At 49.5% G+C, this 11,838-nt stretch overlaps 1 protein-coding gene across 1 annotated transcript; it reads right to left on the bottom strand.

Moving 5' to 3' along the window:
• Positions 1 to 620: 620 nt before the first annotated feature.
• Positions 621 to 1,930, bottom strand: LOC110703503 (treponemal membrane protein B-like). Its single transcript, XM_021881307.1, has 2 exons — positions 1,841 to 1,930; positions 621 to 989 (listed from the first exon to the last, which is right to left on the bottom strand). Exons 1-2 carry the CDS (start codon positions 1,928 to 1,930, stop codon positions 621 to 623), a joined length of 459 nt encoding a protein of 152 aa, XP_021736999.1.
• Positions 1,931 to 11,838: the final 9,908 nt, after the last annotated feature.

Below are 11,838 nucleotides of genomic sequence, written 5' to 3' on the forward strand. Positions count from 1 at the left end.
TCAACCAACTCCACTTGAAACCAACCACACAGCCGTCCAAGGGCAAGGACAGCCGGACTACTGATTAGTTAGGCAAAAATGAAAAATCGCCGTATGCTTTTGATAAGTTAGGCAAAAATGAAAAATCGCCGCATGCTTTTGATAAGTTAGGCAAAAATGAAAAATTAAAAATTCAAATGCAAAATGATCAAAACCGACTCAGTCGGTGCATTTCATTAAGACCACCCAACCAAACGGTTGTAGTGGATTAAAATGTTAAACAGACCCCTTCCGGGAGAAAAAGAAATTGTTAATTGACCCGGCTCCTTAGCCGGTAAATACAAATTTACTCGGCACGCAGGCCGGAAAAACAAGTTTTGGCATACTGCCGCTGAATAAAAGAAAAAGACAAAAACAGAGATTGGCATACTGCCGCAGAAAAGTCACTTCTGGCCTACAGGCGGCTCCTCCTAGTCCTCCTCCTCATCATCTGAGGGTATCTCTTGCGCTTCACCCGGACCAGGTAGCTGAGGTACGAGGGGCTCATTGTTGGCATTAACCTAGGCGTCGAAGGATTCAGGCTCTGGGTCACCCTTCTCTCTCAGGTACACCACGTCCTCGACGTACCTGTGAGCCAGTGCCTAGACGCCATAATCCGCGTCCGGGTACAGGGCAGCCCAGGCGATCTTCATCTGGGCGTCATTATTAGCGCCAGTCTCAGCAACTAGACGGTTTTGCTCTGCCTCCAAGGTTGCTGCAAAGTTTATCTGAGCCTGAGCAGCCTCCTTCTCCAGTTTTTGAACCTTGGTCTTCAGATTGGTGTTCTCTTCAGAAACACCTTGAAGATTGCCAAGGTCCGTCTGGGCCTTCTTGAGCGCCTCATCAGCCTTTTTGGCACTCTCAGCAGCCTTCTTCTGGGCCTCCTCCGCCTCCTTCCGGGCCGTCTCAGCATCAGTTGCCCGCTGCTTGGCCGCCTCCAGATCTGACTCCAGTTGCTGGATTCTAGACGCCTGTGTCATAATGATTGCTTTAGTTTCAAGTTCATTTACGATAGTTGAGTGTAAAGCAATATTATCAGCGTCTACGGCGGACTTCTTGGCCCTTTTTACCTCTTCCCGTTTGCGGGAATAAGGACGTTTGAGCCCGTCCACCCGCAGTATAGCCTGCAGAAAAGCAAGCGGTATGAGTATCGCAGGCGGGATAAAACACTTGGAAAAAATAAAATTGAATTGACAAGTTTCTTACCTCAGCCAGAAGGGATAGAATGCGTTCAAGATTGAACGTCTCTATCCCAGGGATACTGTCTTTATCCCTCTTCCGGAGGGCTTCCAGCATGGCCTTGGCGTACTTCTGGACGTATGGCCAGCGGGGAGATTGATATGCACCACAATCAATACGTGATGAGTGCGAAACTAAGGCAGCACCTATTTGTTGCCGGCCGTCTGAAGATGACGTCTGTTGAGAGTGGGATTTCACCCGCAAAGGCCACCCCAGCTCAAGCGGGGGTTCAAAAGGGTTCTTACCTTCAGAGCCAGCCAAGCGAGAACCTCTTGCAGGCGTGGAGAACCCCCCGGTCGCTGTTACGGGGTTTACGAGGCCGAGGCCCAGGCTGCCGCCTACCTTCTCGTTACGCCCCACTATCCGCGTCTACTGATGCCCGGCTGAGGCTCCTTGAGTTGACGTAGAGGTTAATTTTTTTATTTTGTTGAGAACGGCAGGGGTCCCCTCCCTAGCCCGTTTGAGTTGTTTCTCAAACGACTTTCCAACCTCTCCTCCCTGCAAAAATAACCAAAGTTAAGGTTAGCATCCGGGAAAAATGATTTCAAAAGATCAACTTATGAAAGGGTCAGGCGTTTGTTACCTTAGCTTTGACCTCGGCCGCAGCCTTTTCCGCAAGTGCCTTGCGGATGACTGCAGAGGATCGCTTGGGGGTTTTCTCCGTCTGCAGCATGTTTAATGCTTCTTCTGCAAAAAGAAGGAAATTGGTCAATATCATAAATCAATTCTAGTAAAAAGCTACTACAGACGGATATAAACTCAGGCGCATACGTTTGGAAAACATGTGCTCTAGCCCGCAGGCGGCTAGGAAGCATTCGTCCCTGAACCAGGAGCTCTTGGGGACCTTTATTGTCTCCCCGGTTGACAAGGTCGCGTATGTGAGGCCAAAAAAGTCTGCCTAAAGGATCTTGTCAAAGTCTTCCTCTGGAACCCAGGGAAGAGCACACTTCCGGCCTAACAAGTCGGGCTTCTTATTGTACAGACGGAATTCATAATTCTCCCGTCTGGTTGGAGCTGACATCAGGAAGAACCTGTGCTTCCAGCCGTCGAATTTTGAGACCTTGTCCAAGGTCATCATATATTGGGGCTGCGTGGTTAGAATGTACCACGCCCTCCAGCCGTCTAGGCTTCTGCTAAGATAATGCATACTAGCAAAAGCCTCCCAGCCGGGGTTAAGCCCCTGGAAATCGCAAGTGGCAACATACCCCAGAATGTTTGTCCAAGAGTTTGGGGTAAGTTGCCAGACTCCGAGGCCGTAGCCTCTCAAAATTGCCTTCACCGCCTAGTGAAGGGGAAAGCAGAGACCAGCCTTGAACGCCGCCTCATAACAACCGAAATAGCTGTTGGCGTTCTCCTGATCGTCCTCCCATGCGATGGTGCCATTCTCAGGCGGCACCCGGATCCTGTACCCGTCTCCAAGCGGGTGCATTTTAGTAAAGTTCTTCAAGTTTTCCTCCATTTGGATCCGGTCCTTGGAGGAGACGTGGATGTTGAAGGGATCATCTTTCTCGTTCCACTTCTTCCTTTCTTCCTCCTCACTATCCGGAAGCGGGGGTAAATCGTCACTACTCTCAGAGGTAGAGGCGGAGCTGTCGCTCTCCGTCTCCTCCTCACTTTGATTCAAGGGGGCAGAGGCGGCCTCGTCGCCGCCTTGGTCGCACTCTTCCAAGAAAGAGTCAGCAGGGGTTGAAGGGGCGTGCAGAGGGGATCTCTCCAGAGCCGTTTGGTCACCCTGACCGGACGTTTCTCCCTCAGGCGTTTGGCCGCCTGAGCCTTCGCTCTTGTAATTTGGATCAGTGGTCGTCTGCTTTATCCGAGCCTTGTGTCCTGCATAGACACGTAACTGGTCGGAATCAGAGGAAAAAGGTGGTCCCAACACCCCGAGACGACACTCCCAGTCCTAGACTCAGCCGTCCCTGGTGACCGGCTGGACTCTAACCTAGGCTGTGTCGTGTGTGTTGGTGATGCATCCATTTATTGCAAGAAATATGTACAAGCAGTGAAAAAAGAAAAAGAGCTGAGAGAGGCAGAGACGGTACCTTTTGAAGAGATATCTTAAACTAGGCGGGTCCGGCTGGGTCTCTGGAGGACGAGCTTTCTTGCTTGCGCCTGACTCAAACGGATGACTTCTGCTCTCTTAAAGTTCTCTCTAGAAAATTTTATTTGTAAACGTACCAAAATTATGAGGGTAAACGGCTATATATAGAGGGTAAATACGGGGGCATTTCCGTAATTTACCCGGAAGGTGAACGGTTACTCCTTAATGGTAAAATTATCGCCAATCGGAGCGTGACACATGTCACAGATGCCACGTGGCGTGCCACGTCACATCTGTGAGGGGCAAATGTTTAGGGTAATTTTACCCCGCCACGTGGTCCAATCAGAGGATGACACGTGTCAGCCTCAGGATGGCCCAAAGTGGACCAATCTCTACTTGACACGTGTCAATCCAAAAAATAAGGGGAAAAGGCGGCCTCAAGGCCCAAATCCCGAGAAAGCCGCAAAGCGGCGCAGCCCACCAATGAGTAGGGTTCAGTGACCTAATCAGGGGCACAAATCCCAAAGACCCTATAAATAGGGAGATGTCCCTCTTTTTGAGGGCACGTTTGATCATTTATTACACATTTACTCTTTGATAGAGACATCCTGAGCTTGGAATCCGAGCAGACCCCTACCTAAATTTCCGCACCTTTTTCTCCCTTCAAGTTTCTAACTTGTGCGTCGGAGGCGGAGCACCACCCAACTGGTGTCTCCGTTTGTTTCGCAGGTACAGCTCACCCCGGATCAGTCTTCGTGTTGTAACTCTCCCGAGGGACAAAAGCACCCAAAACAACTGCTATTCCTCCGTTCTGGGATGTTTAGTTATCCAGCATGGACCATTAAGAGGGCGACACGTGTCACCCTAAGAGATGCCCAAAAGCCTTTTGGGCTTAGTGACACGTGTCACTCAGGCATTGCTTCTGGAATGGCGACCTTCAAGGGCCCAAACCTTGAGGCGCCGTTTTGCGGCATGACCTAATCCCTAGGTCACCCGATCCTAGGGAGGGTGTTTCGGGGTTTTCTGATGTCCTGCGGGAGAGTTACAATTCCGAGACTGGAACCGGACGCCTGTACCTGCAAAATAACGGAGACTCCTGGTGGGGGGAGCTCCGCCTCCAACGGTCAAGTTAGTACTTGATTAAGGAGTAATTAATGCGGAAATTAAAGTGATTGGGTCTCTCTAGGTAAGAGTGTTTAATGTAGATAATCTGCTTTGTTAGCGAGATCAGCCGGTTATTACTGTGTGTAATTAATGTGTTTTTTTCGTCCTCCCCCTTAATGAGGATTAAGGGAGGTATTTATAACCTTGGGAAACGTGCCCATCCTAGGTTTAGGTTAACCTAGGGCCGATTGGGCTTCCCTTGGAAGTTGGGCCTGGGTGGCCGGTTTCTCCATTAGGCATGGAGTATGCCACATGTCATGACATAATAGGTCCAAGGTGGACGAATAAGCGCGTGCCACGTGGCAAGCCCTGACAGTTCCAACTAGGGGACACTTGGCAGGACCTGATTGGCCCACGTGGCGCATTCCGATTGGTGGGAGCAAAATCCCCTAATCATTTGCCCCTCACAGGTGGCACGTGACTGGTCACGTGTTACCTGTGACAGGTGCCGCACTGTAACAGGTGACGGCCTGCTACAGGTGTCAGTCGGCGAAAGGCCGAGAGATTTTCCCGCCCAAATTTTGAATTCTGAAAGTGACCCTTCGCCTTCTCACTTCGCCTATATAAGGGAGAGTTGTCTTGAGTCATTTTCACACTTGAGAACTTTGTGAGAGAACATTCGGACCCCTGAACTTGCTCTGACATTTTGGACCTTTTCTGCCTACCGCCTGTTCTTTCAAGCCGACTGCAAAGGATTTTCAGAACTTCATCAACCGTCACTCGTTCAGGTAACTGTCGGTTCTCTTACTCTTTATTTTCTTTTTATTTTTTTGAAATGGCACCACGGAAGCACACGACACGACCTAGGTTAGTGATCAGCCGGTCACCGGGGACGGCTGAATCTAGGACTAGGAGTGCCGCCTGCCCTTTTCCGGACCCATCTTTGCCCTTTATACAAAGTCCGACTGTATCTGTGTCTATGCAGAGCAGGATGGCCAGAACGAAAAAGACTACTAGGATCTCAAATTTAGACGGCTCCTCCCACAGGGTGCCGATTAGTGAAACATCTGACCAGGCGCCAGATGTGGAAGTGAAACAAGGCGGCCTGGATGCCGGCAATTCTGTGGGGGGAGTCATAGTGACCCCTTCCCATTTAACAGTTAACAAATCTGCTCCTTTTCAAAGAGAGGAGGCGGGCCCCTCCGGGAGAGAGGAGGAGTCGTCCTCTTCGGACTCGTTAGAGGGCGATTCAGAGTCTAGCTCTTCTGGCTATGCTTCTCTGGACACAGAAGAGAAAAGAAGCCGCCTGCAAGAGGCGAGGCTTTCTCACGCATTTGAGAAGGGGGGCAATTGGGCGGAGCCATCCGCCTCTTACCGAGAACTAAATACCCCCTATTACTGCACGGTACCTCGAGGCCGGATCACAGCCATGCAAGAGAAAGTGGAGAGCTTTATTGCAAACCACACCATGGGCCCCGACTTTCTAGTGTTTGTGCCGGATCCAGAAGACACAGTCGTCTGGCCGGCTGGTTCCAGTTATGATAGCGCCTGCTTTGGCTGCTACGAGGCGGCCATCAAGGCAGGGCTTCGCTTCCCATTACATCCGGCTGTTCAGCGGATCTTGGATGGGTATGAGTTGGGGTTATGACAGTTAGCCCCAAACTCCTGGGTCAACGTACTCGGCTATGTGGCCGGGTGCGAACTGCACGGGTGGAGCCGAGCTTCGAAGCTTTCGCCCATATGAACTATCTCAGCCGGACCCCTAAGACAGGCGGTACCGGCTGGTATCAATTGACAAGCCACAGGGGCTACCTCATGACGAGAGGTAAAGCAAACAAGTGGAAGGAGTGGCGGAGCACCTTCCTCATCATTGAGAGTTCGGACATTGAGCTGAACAAGCGCTTCAATAGGTGGAACAGGAATCCGCCCCTTCTTGCAGGCGGCCGTAGCATGCCGCCTGTTCCCCCCAAGGCTAGGAAAGAGATCCTTGATAAAGGACTCTTTAAAGTAGAGTCGAGGGTCGACTCTACTTCAGGGGTACGAGAGCAAGTACCCCTGCACTGCGTCCCGAGCTTCAAATGGCTCTACGACGAGTACTTTTTGGCCGCCTGTGGCCTCAACAGTCGGTGCTCAAGAGGTAGTCGCCCTGTCGAATACTCTGTTGTTCCATACAGTTCTTGTTATGACTTTTATTAACTTTGTTGTTTGTTTTTGCAGCTGACGCCATGAGCAAAATCACCGCCTCCAAGACTGCGGCGGCCATGTTGCGGGCCTCCATCATGCAACAAGCTTCAACCGACTCCCCTAAGAAGGGGGCACCCTTGGTGAGCTCCGAACCTTTCACCCTCTTCTTGGAGTTGTGCTTATGCATATACTGACTTTTTTCTTCTTTTTTAGACGGGTGCTCCAAGAGCTTCATCTTCCCAACAGCCGGACCCCAAGGCCCGGAGGACGACTGTTGCGAGCTCTCCTGGTTCTGCCAGGAAACAAGTGGCGGCTGAGAAACAGCCGGCCACTTCTTCTAAAACTCCAACTGGGCCTCCTAGAAGTATGAAGTTGTCCTTGTAAATTTTAGACTTGATCCCTTTTTTACTAGGTCTAATCCGTTTGTTTATGCTTGATGCAGCCGGCCCTCAGGAGCCTGACTTGGTAGAGATGGCCAAGTCTATGATCAAGGCAGTTCCTCCAGCTAAAAGGGAGGCGGTCAGGGGTGTCGGCACCCTTGACCTAGACGGGATTGCAGGGGTCCTTGCTGAGGTATACTTAGCATATTTTTGAGTATTTGAATTTCTGGACGCCTGTTTTCTTTTTGTTTGGAAACTGATGCCTGTTCCTTTGTACTTAGGCCCTGCTCCGAGTGAACGGCCTTCGCAAGCCGCTTGATCGGAAGAACAAAGAGGTAAAGGCTGCAAAAGCTATGGCCGCCTCTGACTGTGATAAGGCAATGTTTCAAATTGCCCAAAATGAAGTTCTGACCATTGATATTCTTTATTATCAGGCGCAGGCTACCGCCGCTGTTCGGGCTCAGTTAGAGGCGGCCCAGAAGAGGAATGGCGAGCTGGAGGCGACCATCACCAATCTCAAGGCCGAGCTGAAACCTCTTCGCCTAAAGATGTACTCATACGAAGCCTTGGAGAAATCCTTGGCCAGCGTAAAAGAACGCCTGGTGACCCAAGAGAAGAGTCTTACCCAAGAGCTCTCGGAAAAGGCCGAGCAAGAGAAGAAAGAGCTGGTCCGGGAGATGATGGAAGACTCCGCTCAAATCCAGCGCATGACTTGGGGCCGCCTCTTCCCTAATGCCGACTTTGTCTCATGGGAAAAAACGTACCGCCAGTGTTCGGATACATATAATCAAGAGATCCTGGCGGCTGCTGAGGAAGAGGCGTTGGAGGAAGCGTTGGAGGAGGAGGAGCCGGTAGTGGCGCTTGTGCCGCTTGGGGGTAAGGCATCAAAAAAGGATGCAGCTGAAGCCGAGTCCAGCAAGAAGAGTGCTGACCAGGCGGCAGCTGCTAATATTGAAGATCTGCCCCCTTCTTAAGCTTTATGTATTCTTTCCACGGCCTGCGTGCCGTTTGTTTTGTATTTACCCGGCCAGGGGGCCGAGGCTTTGAATATTTTGCCGGTCTTTAATGATCGGCTTCTTTTTAATGAATTTTTGTTTTGCCTCAAATTTGTCTAAGTATTCCATATTCTAATATCCAATTGTTCACTAGACCGACTGTTTTACATGGCCGATAGTTGCAGACAGGTACGGATAGTTAGTACGCCGCCTATGCCCCTGGACGACTGGTTGTCTGTTTCCAGGATAGACGATCAGTCGGCCATTTATCCAATCGGTATTCGAACTATTTAAGGTCTGGATCCTTTTTAGGCAGGCGGTCCTGTCTTTTGTAAATTTAACCAAGTAGGAAAGTGGTTTGACCAAGTAAACATGAGTGTTACCTAGTCGCCAAGGAACTGAGTAGTAGAGATAACAAGCGGCGGGTACCGGTTGTTTCCCTTTATTCGCCAATGTTTGTTGGCTTTTAACTCATAATTTGTTAACCTAGCAGGAGTAGTGGTTGAGAGCCCCTGTTTGCTAAAAATAGGCGGACGACTCATACCTTTTAGGCTCCATACTAAGTTTGAGGGAGTGACTATAAGTTAACATAGGAGTTACTTAGTCTCCGTCACACTCTAGATTGAGTAGTAGAGGTACCAGGCGGCGGAGGCCGGCTAGACCCCTTGATTCGCCAATGTTTGTTGGCTATTAACTCAAGAGGTACCCCTGCATTTATCCCAAGTAATACAGGCGGTCATCTGACTCAGATGTCAACTGCTACCACTGGTTTGGTTAGTGATAGAGTTATCCTTGTCTCAAAAACAGCTACGTGGTATCCCTTGGGGACAGTTGTATAGGTGCCGTGTAATTAGTTTATAGAACAATGTTCCACCCAAAAGGGAGCTGCTCTCTGCGACGAATTTCATCCGGAGGGATGCCGCCGGACGCCTGCTATGTTGTTGGGACAGGTCGTATTAGTTTTGTAGATTTGATCAGTTGGCTTGGCGCCTAGTCTGATCATTCGGCCTGTGGCCTTGGTAAGTTCTTGGTGAACGTAGGTGCTAAGTAAAAGGAGGGTAGCCGCCTGTTAGGCACAGGGTCGGCCAGACCCTAATCTTTTTAGCTAAGTATTAGGGGGGTGGCTATGTGTTTGGAACCAGTCGACCATCTTCTTATGGAGAGTAGCCGACTATATGTCCAGACGACATGCCCCTATTGCGAGTAAAATACTCAATGGAGAGTAGCCGACTGTAAAGGTACAGACGGCATGCCCCTCTGAAGATAGAGTGAAAAACTCAATGGAGAGTAGCCGACTGTAAAGGTACAGACGGCATGCCCCTCTGAAAACAGAGTAAAATAGTCAATGGAGAGTAGCCAACTGTAAAGGTACAGACGGCATGCCCCTCTTAAGTAATAAAAATTAAACATGGAGAGTAGCCGACTATTTGTTAGTAGGCGTGCCCCTCTAAGTACAAAATTGAAATAGTAAGTGCACTTTTATTAAGTAGCTCTTGACTATTTACATCATTCAAAAGAAATATTTCTTAAGATTATCTACATTCCAAGTTCGAGGCAACGGTTGTCCGTCTGGTGTTTCCAGACGCTAGGTACCGTCCCTCACTTCCTCATAGATTCGGTAGGGTCCTTCCCAGTTGGGAGTTAGTTTTCCAGACTCATTAGCCCTACCAACTGCTTCCATTTTTCTAAGTACAAAGTCCCCTACTTTTAGTGGACGCCTGTGTACTTTTTTGTTGTATGATCTAGTCATTCTCAGGCGATAGATTTCATGGCGCAAGACAACATTGCTCCTCTTTTCAGGAAGTGAGTCTAATGCCAGGCGCATGGCTTCCCAGTTTGCCTCTTCGTCATATAGCATTACTCGAAGAGTCGGCTCGTAGTGTTCTATTGGAAGAACAGCTTCCGCACCGTAAGTTAGGAGGAATGAAGTTTCTCCAGTCGCCCCTTTTTCAGTCGTCCTAATGGCCCAGAGAACATGTGGTAGTTCATCCGCCCATAGGCCGCCTGCTCGTTCAATCTTTTTCTTGAGACCGTCCGAGATGATTTTATTAAAGGCTTCTACCTGGCCGTTTGCTTGTGGACGGCCGACAAATGCAAAGTAGTTTGCAATTTCTTGGTCACCCAACCAGCTTTTGAGAACAGGCGTCTCAAATTGGGGACCATTATCAAAAACCATAGACATGGGAACCCCGAACCGAGTGATGACATTTTTCCAAATGAATGAAATTACATCCTTCGTCTTGATTCCCTTTACAGCCTCCGCCTCTACCCATTTAGTGAAGTAGTCGACGGCAACAAGTATGTACCTCCTTCCGCCTGTAGCAGGCGTATATGGACCCAGAATGTCCATGCCCCACTTAGCAAATGGTAGTGGGCTGTGAATGGTAGTGAGGTCAGTAGCCGGACGGTGAATTAGTTTGCCAAACCTTTGGCACTTGTCACATTTTTTCACCATCTCCATTGCATCTGCTTCCAAAGTAGGCCAAAAGTAGCCATGCCGCCTTGCCCTTTGAGCAAGCGTCCTACCGCCTATATGAGAAGCACAGTAACCAGAGTGAAGATCGTCTAGTATCTCTCGTCCCTTTTCTGGAGTAACACACTTTAAGAAGGGTTGAAGGTACCCCCTTTTGTGAAGTTCTCCCTTTATCATTTCAAAACAGGTGGCTCGTTTTTTCAGTGCTGCCGCCTGTTGAGGATCATCCGGCAGTGTACCGTTTGTCAGATATGCCCTGATTGAATCCATCCAGGTAGAGCTTCTGTCTAGGATTCCAATAGGGTTTTCCTCGATGCTTCTCTTCTCCATTACTTCCCAAAAAACAGTTCGAGGAGTATCAGAGGAGGCGGATGATGCTAATTTTGACAATGCATCCGCCTGGTTGTTTTCTGATCTCGGCACTTGGATCAGATGGAAATCCTCAAGGGAGCCGACTGCTTGTCGGACCTCCTGTAAATACTTGATCATGGCCGGATGGGTTGCTTCGTATTCGCCATTGTACTGACTCACTATCAATTGTGAATAGGAACAGGCGTCTATTTTTCTTGCCCCTGCCGCCTTGCACATGCGGATCCCGGCTAGTAAAGCATCATATTCTGCCTCATTGTTTGAAGCCTGAAAACTGAAGCGTAGAGCATACTCGTACCTGTCGCCCTCTGGCGACTGACATATGACGCCTGCTCCACAACCATTTGAAGTAGAGCTTCCGTCCACATATACCTTCCATACTTGGTCTGGAACTTGAGAGTCAGGAGGACGAGTCATCTCTACAATAAAGTCAGCAAAGGCTTGCCCCTTCACTTCTTTTCTAGGCTCGAAAGTAACTTCGAGGCTCTGTATTTCTATGGCCCATTTGATCATTCGGCCTGACGACTCCATGATGGTCAGTGGCCGCTTGATAGGTTGGTCTGTATACACGACGACTGCATGTGCCAAAAAGTAGGGCTTTAATTTTTTAACAGCCATGAAGAGTGCAAGACCAAATTTCTCCACTAGGGGATACCTCAACTCGGCATTTTTCAGTACGTGACTGACAAAGTAGACCGGGAGCTGACAGCGGCCTCTTTCAGCAAGGAGAACAGCGCTTAACGCATGATCAGAGACGGCCAGGTACATGTAGAGTACTTCTTTGGGCAAAGGGCTGACCAGCCTCGGCAAGGAATGCAAGTGAACTTTCAATTTCTGGAAGGCGGCCTCAGCATCTGGCCCCCATTCAAACCTTGCCTTTTTCTTAATTGCCTGGAAAAAGTATAGGCATTTGTCGCCTGATCGGCTTAGAAATCTTCCCAAGGCCGCCAGACAACCTGTTAACTTCTGAACCTCTCGGATGGTACGAGGCGACTGCATGTCAATGACCGCCTGCACCTTCTCAGGGTTCGCCTCTAT

This window comes from Chenopodium quinoa, unplaced genomic scaffold (assembly GCF_001683475.1).
Source record: "Chenopodium quinoa cultivar QQ74 unplaced genomic scaffold, ASM168347v1, whole genome shotgun sequence".
Lineage (NCBI taxonomy): Eukaryota > Viridiplantae > Streptophyta > Magnoliopsida > Caryophyllales > Amaranthaceae > Chenopodium > Chenopodium quinoa.